This window comes from Musca vetustissima, unplaced genomic scaffold, assembly GCF_032173495.1.
Source record: "Musca vetustissima isolate MV318-11 ecotype Yass unplaced genomic scaffold, APGP_CSIRO_Mvet_v1 utg24113, whole genome shotgun sequence".
NCBI classification, from domain to species: Eukaryota; Metazoa; Arthropoda; class Insecta; order Diptera; family Muscidae; genus Musca; species Musca vetustissima.
The window spans coordinates 32,041-48,787 of NW_026888314.1; the positions used below are offsets into that span (position 1 = coordinate 32,041).

General features: G+C 37.0%; 2 protein-coding genes across 2 annotated transcripts; both read right to left on the reverse strand.

Moving 5' to 3' along the window:
- Nucleotides 1-1,588: 1,588 nt before the first annotated feature.
- LOC133336153 (uncharacterized) lies at nucleotides 1,589-6,902 on the reverse strand. The gene is made up of 9 exons (XM_061544450.1): nucleotides 6,706-6,902; nucleotides 6,518-6,626; nucleotides 6,035-6,439; nucleotides 5,855-5,969; nucleotides 5,369-5,792; nucleotides 2,806-2,914; nucleotides 2,323-2,727; nucleotides 2,143-2,257; nucleotides 1,589-2,080 (listed from the first exon to the last, which is right to left on the reverse strand). The coding sequence occupies exons 1-9, from the start codon at nucleotides 6,848-6,850 to the stop codon at nucleotides 1,589-1,591; spliced, it is 2,319 nt and encodes a 772-aa protein (XP_061400434.1). The 5' UTR covers nucleotides 6,851-6,902.
- Nucleotides 6,903-11,654: 4,752 nt separating this feature from the next.
- Nucleotides 11,655-15,163, reverse strand: LOC133336154 (uncharacterized). Its single transcript, XM_061544451.1, has 6 exons — nucleotides 15,115-15,163; nucleotides 14,132-14,512; nucleotides 12,908-13,016; nucleotides 12,425-12,829; nucleotides 12,245-12,359; nucleotides 11,655-12,182 (listed from the first exon to the last, which is right to left on the reverse strand). Exons 1-6 carry the CDS (start codon nucleotides 15,161-15,163, stop codon nucleotides 11,655-11,657), a joined length of 1,587 nt encoding a protein of 528 aa, XP_061400435.1.
- Nucleotides 15,164-16,747: the final 1,584 nt, after the last annotated feature.

Here is a 16,747-nt window from a genome sequence, read left to right on the forward strand (position 1 = left end):
CGTGGGTAAGTTGAACGGAGTAAGCTTCCGATATCTGTTGTGTAGAGTCAGTGGGTCTAAAAAGCGAATATAGGAGGAAATGGCTAATTCCAATGGTTCTTGGATAGCAGAGGCGATTATTGGCGCCCCAAATGTGTTCCTCTTTTCTTACTTTGCAACTTATTGCCTTTCAGTGCTTAAGGGTATGTGGTCAGGAGAAGGAATGTGCAATGTTGCCCCAAATAATATTAGACTTAATTACCAAGACCTTCCAATGGTGAGGAAGCTAACTTAATCTAAATTTACGTCTGAATTAGTGGTGGTTGCCTTGGAACCTGCATTCTCAAATAACACAAGAGCAAATACACTGATGCAAAACTGTGACATGAACTCTTCTATTAATGTAAAAATACAATCTCAGCCTCTTCGGCGAGAAGCTGGGTAGAATTACATTACTAGACAAGGCGAATCACTCCTAAACCGTATGGATAAATCTCGTTGATTTCGCCTATGTTAGAGAAGAATCTCAGTTGGCATATGAAACGATATAACTCGATGACGGACAAAGATGACGATGCTGACACTACGGTCATTAATTTCTCCCCAGAATTCTAATTAGAAAACACCTAAAGGGCGAGAAAATGTACGCGATCCTCAAAAGATGTGCTTGATGTACGTGATTTTCAAAAGACCAAAACTCCACAGGTTAAAGAATCGACAGCCTGCCGCAAAGAATCCATCATCGATGCAAACTGTTGAACCTTCTGTGTCTTAGAATGAGATTTACAGAGGAACAGCGGCCTGCTACAAACCGATTGTTCAACATTGTGTCTTTAATGCAACCTCTTATGAAAAACATTTACTGGATTGATTGGCCTTCAAAGACTCACAAGGACCTCCAAAGCCCACACCAACACTAGAAATGGTCTCAGATGATTAAAGAGAGGGCATCATTGGCAAAACTAATCCAAACCGACGTATCAGTCATTGGTTGCAACTCGGGTAGTATCTAAATGCCATTTTGCTAAAGACCCATCAACGGTTGCAGGTATGCAGGGTGTGGGAATAAAGAGTCTTCCGACCACTTTCTTAAGGTAGAGAATGATCTTGAGTCAAATTTGGGAGGGTAGTTATAGGTCAAGTGTGCCGGTTGTCGAAATCCACTGCGTTTTAATTATCTCTGTGTGGTTCCTACTTCTTCTTTTGGAACTGATCAGAGGATGTTCGAGAAACAGTACCCCAGTCTTCGCACGGGTAGCTCTCTCTCAGAAGAATAGAAGAGGAGAAGAGATGTTCTCGTGTACGGATTGGAGTAAATCCCTGTCTGCCTTCCATTCGTACAGAATTACTCAAATGCAGCAGTATCTGTAGGACATGCAGATCAATCTGTACAACTTTAAGGCAGTAGCGGCAGAGCTAATCCTCGCCCTCTCCCCAAGATATACAGATTTCTCTGGTACATATCGTGCAAGTTCCGTATTTTATTAATAGTATTTCGGCATGTATTTTTTAAAGGCGTGTTTTTTTCTAGTCTGCAAAAATATAGTGCTAATATATATTTAAAATCGTGATAATTATATCAATTTTTCGGTGTGTATTACAGCCGCACCTAATCTTTCTTACACCACCAATAATAAATCCATTCCCCAATAAAAGCCATTATACTGATAATTATACCTATAATCCATGGTACAATTAGGCCGGCAAAATTGTTCATATCCAGTTTGACGGGTCCCACATCCAATTGTGTAAACATAGATGCCTGCACTTGATTCTGTTCATTGGCATTCATATAGTCGGCGAGGATTTTCCATTCCCAATATTTCGAAAAACCCGACGAATGCCAGGCTAATATTAAATCATTATATTTGGGTAGATGGGCCCACATACGTGGCACCATGGCCACGGTAAATACATAAAACATGTCATCAACCATTAGCTTCAAACGATCCAAAGATTCAGGGGTAATAAAGTGGCCGTTCCCAAAATGTCCAAATGTCATACGTTCCACAGCAAAACCTATATTTTCCGTTTGAGCCTTGCGGCGCATTTCTTCACGGCTGCTGATGATATAATTGTTTACAAGGCGTTGCATCAGGGGCTGGAAGGAAATACTTAATACTATTTGGAATTAAATTCTAAATTTCCATATTCGAAACCAACATCAACGACTCCAGTTTCTTCATCGGCAATTGAGGCCACCCAATCATAGGATGTTGCCGTCCATGTCAGGTTGTGACTATACATACGTTCCACAGAATCGGCAGCCTCCTCAAGGCTGTAAATATAACAATGACCTGAAATAAAATCTATCTCTTTGTTGTTAGTTTCCTATTTTCTTACTCCGGCAATGTCAATATGGCCGATAGACCCCCTGCATAAATACTTGTCACAATAATATCAATCATATAGCAGGCGAACAGTACCATCCTGACCGTATGTGAATCAACCACATAATCCGAACCTTGTGATATAAATAGCTTGAGTGTTGTTGTATAGCCAAATTCAATACTCGACCATATAGTCTCGTCTTCTAGTTGCATAATTTGCCGCTCCTCGAAAAGTCTGGCCAAAAATAATGCCAATGCTTCCAAAAATAAACAAAATGCTACCGCCAACCACAGGGTATAGGTAAATGGGCTAATAGGCAAAGCCCATGTTGTGACACGAGTCGGTACAGGCACCAAACATGTTACACCAGATCTACCCAGAAATGTTGTCTGTTCGATGCTTCTGTAGGCTATGTACCTGAAATAGAAAATTATGACTTATTGTTATGGGCCTATATCCATAATTGTTTCCCCGACCGGTAAGATTATAACTTACCATTGAAAAAATGCCCCCATGCCCATATGGGTTTTTCCCTCAACAATCAGACCAAGTAGACCATCGGCTGTATAGTTTGGGTATACCATACCCCATTCAGATTTTTCAGCTTTCAAAACAGAGGAAATACAATAAATTTATCAACACTGAATTTGTTGAAAATAAAACCATTAAGAAAGAAGTAAAGTCGTAAGAAAGAAAAGGACTATTAGCATGAAGTTGGATGAAATAAAATATGTGATATTTATCTAAATGTGAATCTACCTAGATCTATCCATAAAGTATGTAAATCGACTTCAAACAAATATAAATAGGCCATCCGTTGGGCTATGTGTGTACTTCTAGAAAACGCAACTATAAATTTTAAGCCGAATTTTGTACGATGTGCAAACTTTGATGTCAATCTGACTAACATGAGGAGTTTGATACCCAATTTACTTGAAATCGGGCGAAAATATATATGGTGCGTCAATTACTAAAAATCAATCTATAATAAAAAGGGCTATATCTATCTAATTCTGGACCGATTTTCACGAAACTTGGCAGACATCATTCTAAACCTAAATGATTAGGCTGTACCAAATTTCGTGCACATCGAAAGATATATAGAGACTTTGGGGCACCATTTACATGAAATCGGACGAAACTATATATAGGAGATATATCTAAATCAGGACCGATTTTCATGAAACTTGGCAGACATCATTCTAGGCTCAATTAAGTACGTTATGCCAATTTTCGTGCAAATCGAAGGATATATAGGGACTGTGGTGCACCATTTACATGAAATCGTACGAAACTATATATGGGAGCTATATCTAAATCTGTACCGATTTTCTCGAAAGTTGGTAGACATCATTCTAGGCTCAATTCAGTACGTTATGCCAAATTTCGTGCAAATCGAAAGATATATAGGGAATTTGGGGCACCATTTACATGAAATCGGACGAAACTATATATGGGAGCTATATCTAAATCTGGACCGATTTTCTCGAAACTTGGCAGACATCACTCTAGGCTTTATTCAGTACGTTATGCCAAATTTCGTGCAACTCAAAAGATATATAGGGACTTTGGGGCACCATTTACATGAAATCGGACGAAACTATATATGGGAGCTATATCTAAATCTGGACCGATTTTTACGAAACTTGGCAGGCATCATTCTAGACCTAAATGATTAGGCTGTACCAAATTTCGTGGAAATCGAAAAATATATAGGGACCGTTTACATTAAATCGGTTAAATATATATATATGGGAGCTATATCTAAATCTGAACCGGTTTCTTCCAATTTCAATAGGGTTCGTCCTTGGGCCGAATAGGTGACCTGTGCCAAATTTCATCCAATTCGGATTATAAATGCGACCTGTACTTTGTTTACAATTTAACACCAACAGACGGACAGACGGACGGACATGCATAAATCGACTTAAAAAGTGATTCTATGCATATTCTCAAAAGGAACCATGTGTCTATCTCGTTTCCTTTTGTCTGTTACAAACATATGCACAATGACATAATACCCTGTACCACAGTGTGGTGAAGGGTATAAAAATATTACAAAAAATAAAAAACAAAATCCATAAGCGCTATTAATTAAACGCCGCTAGATAAGCCTTTTCGCCCACTGTGCGTATCAGTCAGTTTTAAAAGACCATTTTGCTAAAGGTTGGTGCATCAACTGCAGTGATGTCAATTGTGGGAATAATGAGTCTCTTGGCCTCTTTCTTAAGGCAGAGAGTGACCTTGAACTACATTTGAGAAGGCAAGTGTACCGGATGTCGAAATTCCATGCACGTTGTCTGTGTGGTTCCTATCTGATCTTTTAGAATTGGCAGAAAAATAGTGGTTGTTCGAGAAATAGTACCCCAGTCTTCACATAGGTGGCGGTCGTCTCTCGGAGGAAAGAGGAGGAGGAGGAGATGTTCTCGTGTCGGATTGGAGCAAATCCGTGCATGCCTTCTATTCGTACAAAATTACTTAAATAGTACACCAGTCTTCACACCAGTCGTCTGTCAGAGGAATAGAGGAGGAGAACAGACGTTCTTGTGTACGGATTGGAGTAAATCCGAGCCTGCCTTCCATTCGTACAAAATTAATCAACAGCAGCAGTGTCTTTAGGATATGCAGATCAATCTGTACCTCTTAAAGGCAGTAGTGGCAGAGCTAGTCCTCGTCCTCTCCCCAAGATATACAGATTTCTTTGGTACCGAAGCAAAATTATAGTGCCTGGACCCTGGAAGTATTCATATATGACCATCCAAAGTACAAACGCTCTTCAACAGTTTTTTGTCTGTTAAAATGCTAAAGAGAGATCTTTAAAATTACATTATTTATCGTGCAAGTTCCGTATTTTATTTATAGAATTTCAGCATGTATTTTTTTTGAAGGCGTGTTTTTTCTAGTTTTCAAAAAAATATTGTGCTAATATATATTTAAAATCTTGTTAATTATATCAATTCTTCGGTGTGTATTACACCACCACCACCACCTTGGCTTCTCTTACACCACCAATAATGAATCCATTCCCCAATAAAAGCCATTATACTTATAATTATACCTATAATCCATGGTACAATTAGACCGGCAAAATTGTTCATATCCAATTTGACGGGTCCCACATCCAATTGTGTAAACATAGATGCCTGCACTTGATTCTGTTCATTGGCATTCATATAGTCAGCGACGATTTTCCATTCCCAGTATTTTGAAAATCCCGATGAATGCCAAGCCAATATTAAATCATTATATTTGGGTAGATGGGCCCACATACGTGGCACCATGGCCACAGTGAATACATAATAGATATCATCAACCATTAGCTTCAGACGGTCCAAAGATTCGGGTGTAATAAAATGGCCATTACCAAAATGTCCAAAAGCCATACGTTCCAAAGCAAAACCTATATTATCCGTTTGAGCCTTGCGGCGCATTTCCTCCCGGCTGCTAATGATGTAATTGTTTACAAGGCCTTGCATCAGGGGCTGAAAGGAAAGAAGTTTTATTATTTGAAATTAAATTCAAAAATTGCACATTTAAATCTAACATCAACGACACCAGTTTCTTCATCGGCAATGGATGCCACCCAATCATAGGATGTTGCCGTCCATGTCAGGTTGTGACTATACATACGTTCCACAGAATCGGCTGCCTCCTCAAGGCTGTAAATATAACAAAGACACGAAATAAAATCCCTTTCTCTCGTTGGTGTTACCTCGCTTCTTACTCCGGTAATGTCAATATGGCCGATAGACCCCCTGCATAAATACTCGTCACAATAATATCAATCATATAGCAGGCGAATAATACCATCCTGACCGTATGTGAATCAACCACATAATCTGAACCTTGTGATATAAATAGCTTTAGTGTTGTTGTATAGCCAAATTCAATGCTCGACCATATAGTTCCGTCTTCTAGTTGCATAATTTCCCGCTCCTCGAAAAGTCTGGCCAAAAATAATGCCAATGCTTCCACAAATAAACAAACTGCTACAGCCAACCACAGGGTATATGTAAATGGGCTAATAGGCAAAGCCCATGTTGTGACACGAGTCGGTGCAGGCACCAAACATGTTATACCAGATCTACCCAGAAATGTTGTCTGTTCGATGCTTCTGTAGGCTATGTACCTGAAATTGAATAGGATGACTTATTGCTATGGGCCGATATCCATAATTGTTTCCCCGACCTGTAAGATTATAACTTACCATTGAAAAAAAGCCCCCATGGCCATATGTGTTTTTCCCTCAACAATCAGACCAAGCAGACCATCGGCTGTATAGTTGGGATATACCATACCCCATTCAGATTTTTCGGCTTTCAAAAAATAAGAAATAAATTAAATTATCAACACTGAATTTTTTGAAAATTAATAATTTAGCGGGTCTCAACCTACATGTATCCACCTGAACACTACAATTATATAGCTCACAAAATGTATGAACAATACGCATTTCAGTACCATCAATATGGACCAAATGTCGTGGATTGTCCTCGGCATGATCATAGTTTTCGGGTACGCTATGAAAATCTACCACCATAAAGGGCCGATAATCGAAGGCCCCTACAATAATTTCACGTCCTTGTAAATTTTGTAATTTATTTTTCAAAGATAAATCCACATTCGGTTCAAATCTTCCGGTCAAAGCATCGAATTGGGTCATCTGCAGTAATTCGTGGGGTTTATCGAAAAAGGAGCCAACAAATTTATTTGTTTTTATATTGAATTGCGAGGAATTTTTATAATCCGATTCAATGACTAAAATGTTGACGGCATCTAAAGGGAGTTTTTTGCAATTTATAGAAGTCGGAGGAAGTATTTTTAGGATATACCTACTTTTAAATAACAAATCTTGAAAATAATCCTCCCTCTGATTCTCCTTCGTGTAGATAAATAAAAATTTCGATTCATATGAACGCCATATGGAATATACACTGGCCATACGATAAATTTCAGCAAATCTGGGTATGTCATCTTGAAATGCCACAAAACCCTAAAGTTTAACAGTCAGAATATTTTTCCAAATTATAAAAAATAAGTTTATCCCAACCTCACAATTTGCCTGTGCTATAGCTGCCACATATTTTTTAGTCCAATCATCATAATATATACCATCCTCACTATATTGCTTATCTTGTTCCTCAAAATTGTATATATCCTTTGAAAAGGATTCATTTAAGGTCCAGGGATTTATTTGTAAAAATACATTAAAATTTTCGACTGACGATGGCCAAGTTATATCGAAATCTTAATGGCTCAAAATACAAGTTGTAGTCAAATCCGCAAAATAGGAATGCACTTAAATAAGAATTTTAGTTCCAGCAAAATTTATTAAGATTTAACAATAAATGGGTATTATTGATTTTTCGCCCAACTTACAAATTAAATTAACAACACTATGCCAATAACTACTCTCCGTAGTTATCATGATGTTTCACTATTTAAAAGTTACTCACAGTACTGGCAAATTATTGCGGAATTCAGAGAAATTACTAAGAAGAGTGATGACTATAATAGAGCTATATAATTTACTCATGTCATTTTATTTTAATAATGTAATTAAATAATTTTTATTTACAAAACAAGAAAATAGTTATCTGTGAGCATTTAATTCTCACTAGATAATCAATCAATGAAGAAATATACTATATTATATGGAAATGCTCCTGGGGTACAATGGGGCAAATTTTAGAAAGTGGCTTCTAGTTAAAAGTACTCTGACATCTAATGAAAAATATGACAAAAAAAAAAAAAAAAAAATTAATCGAGCGAAATAGTATATGTAGAAAATGGAAATAAGTGATATTTGAGTCACAATTTCCATATACAAATGTGATAGCTCCGTTGTCAGAACCACCGACTAATATAATGTAGTCTTGAATAAGTTTTGATCATTGATAATTTGGTGTACAATCAACATAAATAAGTCGAAATTATATATCGAAGCTAAGTTATATCTATATCTGAACCGATTTCAAGCAAACCTGCCAGATTTTAATTTATATAAACTTCAGTACGTTGTGTCAATCGGCCTAGCTATGGATCTTTAGTGCACAATTTACTTAAAACCATCACATCATTCTAGACTTAATTTAGCACGGTATGCCAAAATTCTTGCCCATCAAAAGATTTGCAGGGACTTTGGTGCACCATTTACCTAAAATCGGGCGAAACTATATATGGAAACTATATCTAAATCTCAACCGATTTTCACGAAACTTAGCACACATCATTCTAGACCTGATTCAGTGGGCTATACCAAATTTCGTGCAAATCGAAAGATATATAGAGACTTTGGTACACCATTTACCTAAAATCGGGCGATACTATATATGGGAGCTATATCTAAATCTGAACCGAAAATTGGCACAAGTAATTATAGACCTAATTCAATACGCTATGCTAAAATTCGTGCAAATCAAATCATTTTCAGGGATTTTGGTGCACCATTTACCTAAAATCGGCCGCAACTATATATGGGACCTATATGTAAATCTGAACCGATTTTCAGGAAACTTAGCATACATCATTCTAGACCTAATTCAATAGACTATATCAAATTTCGTGCAAATCGAAAGATATATAGGGACTTTGGTAAACCATTTACATAAAATCGGGCGATACTATATATGGGAGCTATATCTAAATCTGAACCGATTTTCACGAAACTTAGCACAAGTCATTCTAGACTTAATTCAATACGCTATGCCAAATTTCGTGCAAATCAAATCATTTTCAGGGACTTGGGTGCACCATTGACCTGAAATCATCCGGAACTATATATGGGAGCTATATCTAAATCTGAACCGATTTTCACGAAACTTAGCATACATCATTCTAGACCTAATTCAGTAGGCTATACCAAATTTCATGCAAATGGAAAGATATATAGGGACTTTTGTACACCATTTACCTTAAATCAGACGTAACTATAAATGGGAGCAATATCTAAATCTGAAAGTCTTTTCGGACGAATGGTAATCACTCGAATCAGATTCGCTTTCTATCACAAATAAGTTATCGTTTATAATTTTGCACAACTAACTGAAGTTATGATAGCGTAAAGTTTTCTAAGTTTTATTGAAATCGGTTCTGATTTAGATATAGGTCCCGTATATATGTTCGTCCGATTTTTAGTAAATTGTGCACCAAAGAATTAAAGGGTGCACAAAATAATGAACTAATAATTGGGGATGAACTGGAGATTATATCTTCAACAGTGCTAGGTTCATATATATGTGTCTATATGTGAACCGAGCGTAGTATAGTAGTCACTTTCATGTCAATGGTGCTTCAAAAATGCGAGGTCTGTTAGGATGCATCTCTTGAATATAGCCAAAGTGGTAAAGGGTATCATATAGTCGGCTTCTATATTATTATTGGGCAAGGAGTGCTTTCGTCAAGCAAGTGGGTAAGTTGAGCGGAGTAGGCCTCTGCTATCTGTTGTGTTTGCAGCTTTTCGACGAACCTTTGCTGCTACATTAAGACGAGTGCGAACCTTGGCTGCTACAAGGTAGTGGTTCGAATCGACATTCGCTCCTCGTATCGATCGAACGTCTAATACACTGGATGAATGCCTTCCGTCTATCACAACATGATCAATTTGATTTCTCGTTGCTTGATCAGAAGAAATCCAGGTGGCCTTGTGTATATCGAGATGCTTGAATCTGGTGCTGCTAACTACCATGTTTTTTTCTGCCGCGAAGTCAATCAACCTCATGTCCTTGTCCGATGTTTCTTCATGGAGGCTGAATTTTCCGACGGTGGGGCCAAAGATATTTTTGCATTAACATTTCCTAGCAGAACTTTAATGGCATAACCAGGGTAGCGGTCATATGCAGTTTCTAGACGGACGTAAAAAATGTCTTTGGTCTGTTCATATTTATCTTCGGTCGGGACGTCGGCTCAAATGAGACTGATGTAGAAGAACTTCGCTTTTATACGGATTATAGCAATTCGCTCATCTACTGAAGTGAATCTGGAGACAAGGTCTTTTATTCTCCTGTTAACCATAAATTCGCAACCAAATTCATGTCTCGTTTCATGGCAGCCATATACCAGGGCGTAATCATCTGATTTACTTACGCCAGTCCCTTTTCATCGCATTTCCTGTAAGGCAATAATATCGGCTTTGTACCCCGTGAGTACATCCGCCAAGGCAAAACTGTTCTGTACAACGTGCGCACATTCCAAGTGCAGATTGGCAGATCGTGGTGCTTTATACGTTTGCGGGGGTCGTCAACATAAGGGTTTTTTCGTTTTCGTGCTCTTTCATAGTATTAATTTTTTTCCGAGTGTGGGCAACTAACCCGACGCCTCAACCCATTTTTTTATACCCTCCACCATAGTATGGAGGGTATATTAGTTTTGTTTTTCGGAAATAATCATTCCCGACCCTATAAAGTATATATATTCTTGATCAGAGTAAAATTTTATGACGATTTTAGAATGTCCGTCTGTCTGTTGTAATCACTATGTTGTAATCATTCCGCCATCTAAGGATATCGTGATAAAAATGAAAAAAAAAACTCGAACCGTAGGATAATGAAATGTATCGGCCAGCATTTAGGCATCTTCCCCATGCAATGATACCTCCTGAAGGAAAGAATTGAGATACGAAACTAAAATATTGGGTTCGAAATCGAGCTATTTCGGTCATTAATTAGGCATAGTCCCTCATATAATGATAGCTAATTCCTAGCTATGTAATCAATTTTGGTCCCCCTCAGTAGTTTGAGGATTTTATACACATGATTCACTCTCGTAATCAATATCGGTCCACGTTTTGGGGTTTTCAGATTTTATGAAAAATATCGATTAAAAATCGTTGAAATTTTAATTTGGTGTACATGATTGTTATTCGGTTTGTAGAACTGTCGGTATAGGTCCACTTTTTGCCATGTTCCCTATATTTTCATTTTAAGTAACTTTCAGTATACCTATGGCGGAGGGTATCCAAAGTTCGACCCGTCCGAACTTAACGCTTTTTTCACTTCTTTATATTTCATAAGGTGAACTCAGTCAGTGTCCACAATTGAGAATTTTTAATTCAAGATAAACCTGGACTTCACCATGTTAAAGCCAACCAGAGCCACTGCTTGTTATCTATCATCCCTTACGCCACCCAAATAACATATTCTGGCAGATTCCAATATTTTGGCTCCTTCTCCCTTATGTTAGTTTTATATTAAAAATATGTTATATTAATAAATGTATTTATTTTAATCGTGCAATATCCGTAATTTATTATTGTATTTTATCGACGAATTAAAAATTATTGAAATAACTTCTCTACTTCTAATGTGCAAAAACACAGTTCTTCTATATATTTAAGTTATTGAAAATTATATCAATTCATCGGCGTGAATTACACCACCACCTAGTCTTCTCTTACACCACCAATAATGAATCCATTCCCCAATAAAAGCCATTATACTTATAATTATCCCTATAATCCATGGTACAATAAGCCCCGCAAAATTTTTCATATCCAATTTGACGGGTCCCACATCCAATTGTGTAAACATAGATGCCTGCACTTGATTCTGTTCATTGGCATTCATATAGTCGGCGACGATTTTCCATTCCCAATATTTCGAAAAACCCGATGAATGCCGAGCCAATATTAAATCATTATATTTGGGTAGATGGGCCCACATACGTGGCACCATGGCCACGGTAAATACATAATAGATATCATCAACCATGAGCTTCAGACGATCTAAAGATTCGGGGGTAATAAAGTGACCGTTGCCAAAATGTCCAAATGCCATACGTTCCAAAGCAAAACCTATATTATCGGTTTGAGCTTTGCGGCGCATTTCTTCACGGCTGCTGATGATATAATTGTTTACAAGGCGTTGCATCAGGGGCTGGAAGGAAATACTTAATATTATTTGGAATTAAGTTCTAAATTTCCATATTCGAAACCAACATCAACGACACCAGTTTCTTCATCGGCAATTGAGGCCACCCAATCATAGGATGTTGCCGTCCATGTCAGGTTGTGGCTATACATACGTTCCACAGAATCGGCAGCCTCTTCAAGGCTATAAATAAAACAATGACCTGAAATAAAATATATCTCTTTGTTGTTAGTTTCCTATTTTCTTACTCCGGCAATGTCAATATGGCCGATAGACCCCCGGCATAAATACTCGTCACAATAATATCAATCATATAGCAGGCGAAGAGTACCATCCTGACCGTATGTGAATTAACCACATAATCAGAACCTTGTGATATAAATAGCTTTAGTGTTGTTGTATAGCCAAATTCAATGCTCGACCATATAGTCCCGTCTTCCAGTTGCATAATTTGCCTCTCCTCGAAAAGTCTAGCCAAAAATAATGCAAATGCTTCCAAAAATAAACAAAATGCTACCGCCAACCACAGGGTATAGGTAAAGGGGCTAATAGGCAAAGCCCATGTTGTGACACGAGTCGGTACAGGCACCAAACATGTTACACCAGATCTACCCAGAAATGTTGTCTGTTCGATGCTTCTGTAGGCTATGTACCTGAAATAGAAAAGGATGTCTTATTGCTATGGGCAGATATCCATAATTGTTTCCACGACCGGTAAGATTATAACTTACCATTGAAAAAATGCCCCCATGCCCATATGGGTTTTTCCCTCAACAATCAGACCAAGTAGACCATCGGCTGTATAGTTTGGGTATACCATACCCCATTCCGATTTTTCAGCTTTCAAAACAGAGGAAATAAAATAAATTTATCAACACTGAATTTTTTGAAAATAAAACCAGTAAGGAAAGAAGTAAAGTCGGACGGGGCCGACTATATGATACCCTTCACCACTATGGGTATATTAAACAGGACTATTAGCATGAAATTGGATGAAATAAAATATGTGATATTTATCTAAATGTGAATCTACCTAGATCTATCCATAAAGTATGTAAATCGACTTCAAACAAATGTAAATAGGTCATCCGTTGGGCTATGTGTGTAATTCTAGAAAACGCAACTATATAATTTTATGCTGAATTTTGTACGATGTGCAAACTTTGATGTTAATCTGACTAACATGAGGAGGAATTTACTTGAAATCGGGCGAAAGTATATATGGTGCGTCAATTACTAAAAATCAATCTATAATAAAAAGGGCTATATCTATCTAAATCTGGACCGATTTTCACGAAACTTGGCAGACATCATTCTAAACCTAAATAATTAGGCTGTACCAAATTTCGTGCAAATCGAAAAATATATAGGGACTTTAGGGCACCATTCGGACGAAACTATATATGGGAGATATATCTAAATCAGGACCGATTTTCATGAAACTTGGCAGACGTCGTTCTAGACCTAAGTGATTAGGCTGTACCAAATTTCGTGCAAATCGAAAGATATATAGGGACTTTGGTGCACCATTTACATGAAATCGGACGAAACTATATATGGGAGCTATATCTAAATCTGGACCGATTTTTCCGAAACTTGGCAGAGATCATTCCATTAAATATATATATGGGAGCTATATCTAAATCTGAACCGGTTTTTCCCAATTTCAATAGGGTTCGTCCTTGGGCCGAATAAGTGACCTATGCCAAATTTCATCCAATTCGGATTATAAATGCGACCTGTACTTTGTTTACAATTTAACATGGACAGACAGACGGACGTACAGACGGACGGACATGCATAAATCGACTTAGAAAGTGATTCTATGTATATTCTAAAAAGGAACCATGGGTATATCTCGATTATTTTTGCCTGTTACAAACATATGCACAAAGACATAATACCCTGTACCACAGTGTGGTGAAGAGTATACAAATTAGCGGATCTCAACTTACATGTATCCACCTGAACACTACAATTGTATAGTTCACAAAATGTATGAACAATACGCATTTCTGTACCATCAATATGGACCAAATGTCGTAGATTATCCTCGGCATGATCATAGTTTTCGGGTACGCTATGAAAATCTACAACCATAAAGGGGCGATAATCGAAGGCCCCTACAATAATTTCACGTCCTTGTAAATTTTGTAATTTATTTTTCAAAGATAAATCCACATTCGGTTCAAATCTTCCGGTCAAAGCATCGAATTGGGTCATCTGCAGTAATTCGTGGGGTTTTTCGAAAAACGAACCAACAAATTTATTTGTTTTTATGTTGAACTGTGAGGAATTTTTATAATCCGATTCAATGACTAAAATGTTGACGGCATCTAAAGGGAGTTTTTACAATTAATAGAAGTCTGAGGAAATATTTTTAGGGTATACTTACTTTTAAATAACAAATCTTGAAAATAATCCTCCCTCTGATTTCTCCTTCGTGTAAATAAATAGAAATTTCGATCCATATGAACGCCATATGGAATATACACTGGCCATGCGATAAGTCTCCGCAAATCTGGGTATGTCATCTTGAAATGCCACAAAACCCTAAAGTTGAACAGTCAGAATATTTTTCCAAATTATAAAAAAAAGTTTATCCCAACCTCACAATTTGCCTGTGCTATAGCTGCCACATATTTTTTAGTCCAATCATCATAATAGATACCATCCTCACTATATCGCTTATCTTGTTCCTCAAAATTGTATATATCCTTTGAAAAGGATCCGTTCAAAGTCCAGGGATTTATTTGTAAAAATACATTAAAATTTTCGACTGACGATGACCAAGTTATATCGAAATCTTTATGGCTCAAAATACAAGTTGTAGTCAAATCCGCAAAATAGGAATGCACTTTTTTAAAAGAAATAATTCCAGATATTACGACTTAGATTTATTAGTAAATGTGTATTATTGATTTATCAGCCAACTTACAAATGAAATTAATAACACTTGACCAATAACTACTCTCCGTAGTTATCATGGTGTTTCGCTTTTTTAAAGTTACTCACAGTACTGGCACACTTTTGCGGAATTCTAAGAAATTACCAAGAAGAGTGATGACTATAATAGAGCTTATATGACTATATAATTTACTCATGTTATTTTATTTTAATAATATAATTAAATAATTTTTATTTACAAAACAAGAAAATAGTTATCTGTGACCATTTAAATATGGAAGATTACAGTAGGAAATTCCCACAAATATACTATATTATATGGAAATGCTCCTGGGGTATAATGGGACAATTTTTAGAAAGTGGCTTCTAGTTAAAGGTACTTTGACATCTAATAAAAAATATGACAAAAAAAATGAATCAGGCGAAATAGTACATGTAGAAAATGGAAATAGGTGATATTTGAGTCACAATTTCCATATACAAATGTGATATGCTCCGTTGTCAGGACCACCGACTAATATAATGTAGCCCTGAATTAGTTTTGAACATCTGAAATAATTAAACCTCTTTTATCTCCTATTCTGTGTAGGACTATTGATAACAAGTGAAAAAGCGTTAAGTTCAGCCGGGCCGAACTTTGGATACCCTCCATCATGGATATACTGGCAGGCACTTGAAATGAAAATAAAGGGAACATACCAAAAAATGGTCCTATACCGACATTTTTACAAACCGATTATGTAAACAATAATTTTTAATAGAAAATTATACCCTCAGCTTTATGGCTAATTAGTGTGTATACACTTTCACACGGTGAAAATGTGCCTCATCGAAATATTGGGTCTAGACCCCATGTTTCTTTGGACCAAATCCGTTTCAGAAAAATTTGATTTCATCTCGTCGTATTACTTCTTCCAAACTTAGTTCAAGTCCGAATTTGGAGAATATCGGTTCATGCCTTCTGGTATCACAGGGGCTACGGCTAAGACAAAATGCGGGCTATAGTTCACATATGGTTCATTATCGAACCATACGTTCTAGTTTTTTTATCTCGATATCCTTCACAGGTGAAATGATTACAGCAGAGTGTTAGAACCAAACCCAAAACGTGAAAAAATCAGATAATTATTTTAATATAGAAAATGGGGTTATATGGGGACTACCCCTAAAAGGGGTTGATTATTAATACCCCTTTTGGGGACTACCCCTAAAAGGGGTATTATTTATGGTTGCGAGATTTGTTACCATATACGGCTATGGCCAAATTTCAGTGAATTCGGTTGAAAAACGCGCTCAAGAACCTCAAAATACCGAAATTTGGGGGTACCATTATATGGGAGCTACCAGAAAAAATGGACTTATATTTATAATTTTTAGTGGAGATATTTGGTACCCATTAAGAACCCAATGTACCAAATTTCAGCGAATTCGGTTGAAAAACGCCCTCAAGAACCCCAAAATACCGAAAATTGGGGGTACCCTTATATGGGTGCTACCCGAAAAAATGGACCTATGCTCATAATTTTTTGTGGAGATATTTGGAACCTTTTAAGAACTCAAAATACTAAATTACAGACAATTCGGTGGAAAAATATGATCAAAACCCCCCAAAAAAACTGAAAATTAGGAGGTACCGTTATATGGGGGCTACCAGCAAAAGTGGT

Coding starts and splice junctions, on each gene's coding strand:
- LOC133336153 (XM_061544450.1), bottom strand. CDS start 6,850: ATGGTGGTAGATTTTCATAGCGTACCCGAAAACTATGATCATGCCGAG. Junction 5,970..6,034: donor GCCATATTGACATTACCGGA/GTAAGAAGCGAG, acceptor TTATATTTACAG/CCTTGAGGAGGCAGCCGATT. Junction 2,081..2,142: donor AAGAAACTGGAGTCGTTGAT/GTTGGTTTCGAA, acceptor ATTTCCTTCCAG/CCCCTGATGCAACGCCTTGT.
- LOC133336154 (XM_061544451.1), bottom strand. CDS start 15,163: ATGATAACTACGGAGAGTAGTTATTGGTCAAGTGTTATTAATTTCATT. Junction 13,017..14,131: donor TAGTGTTCAGGTGGATACAT/GTAAGTTGAGAT, acceptor CTGTTTTGAAAG/CTGAAAAATCGGAATGGGGT. Junction 12,360..12,424: donor GCCATATTGACATTGCCGGA/GTAAGAAAATAG, acceptor TTTTATTTATAG/CCTTGAAGAGGCTGCCGATT.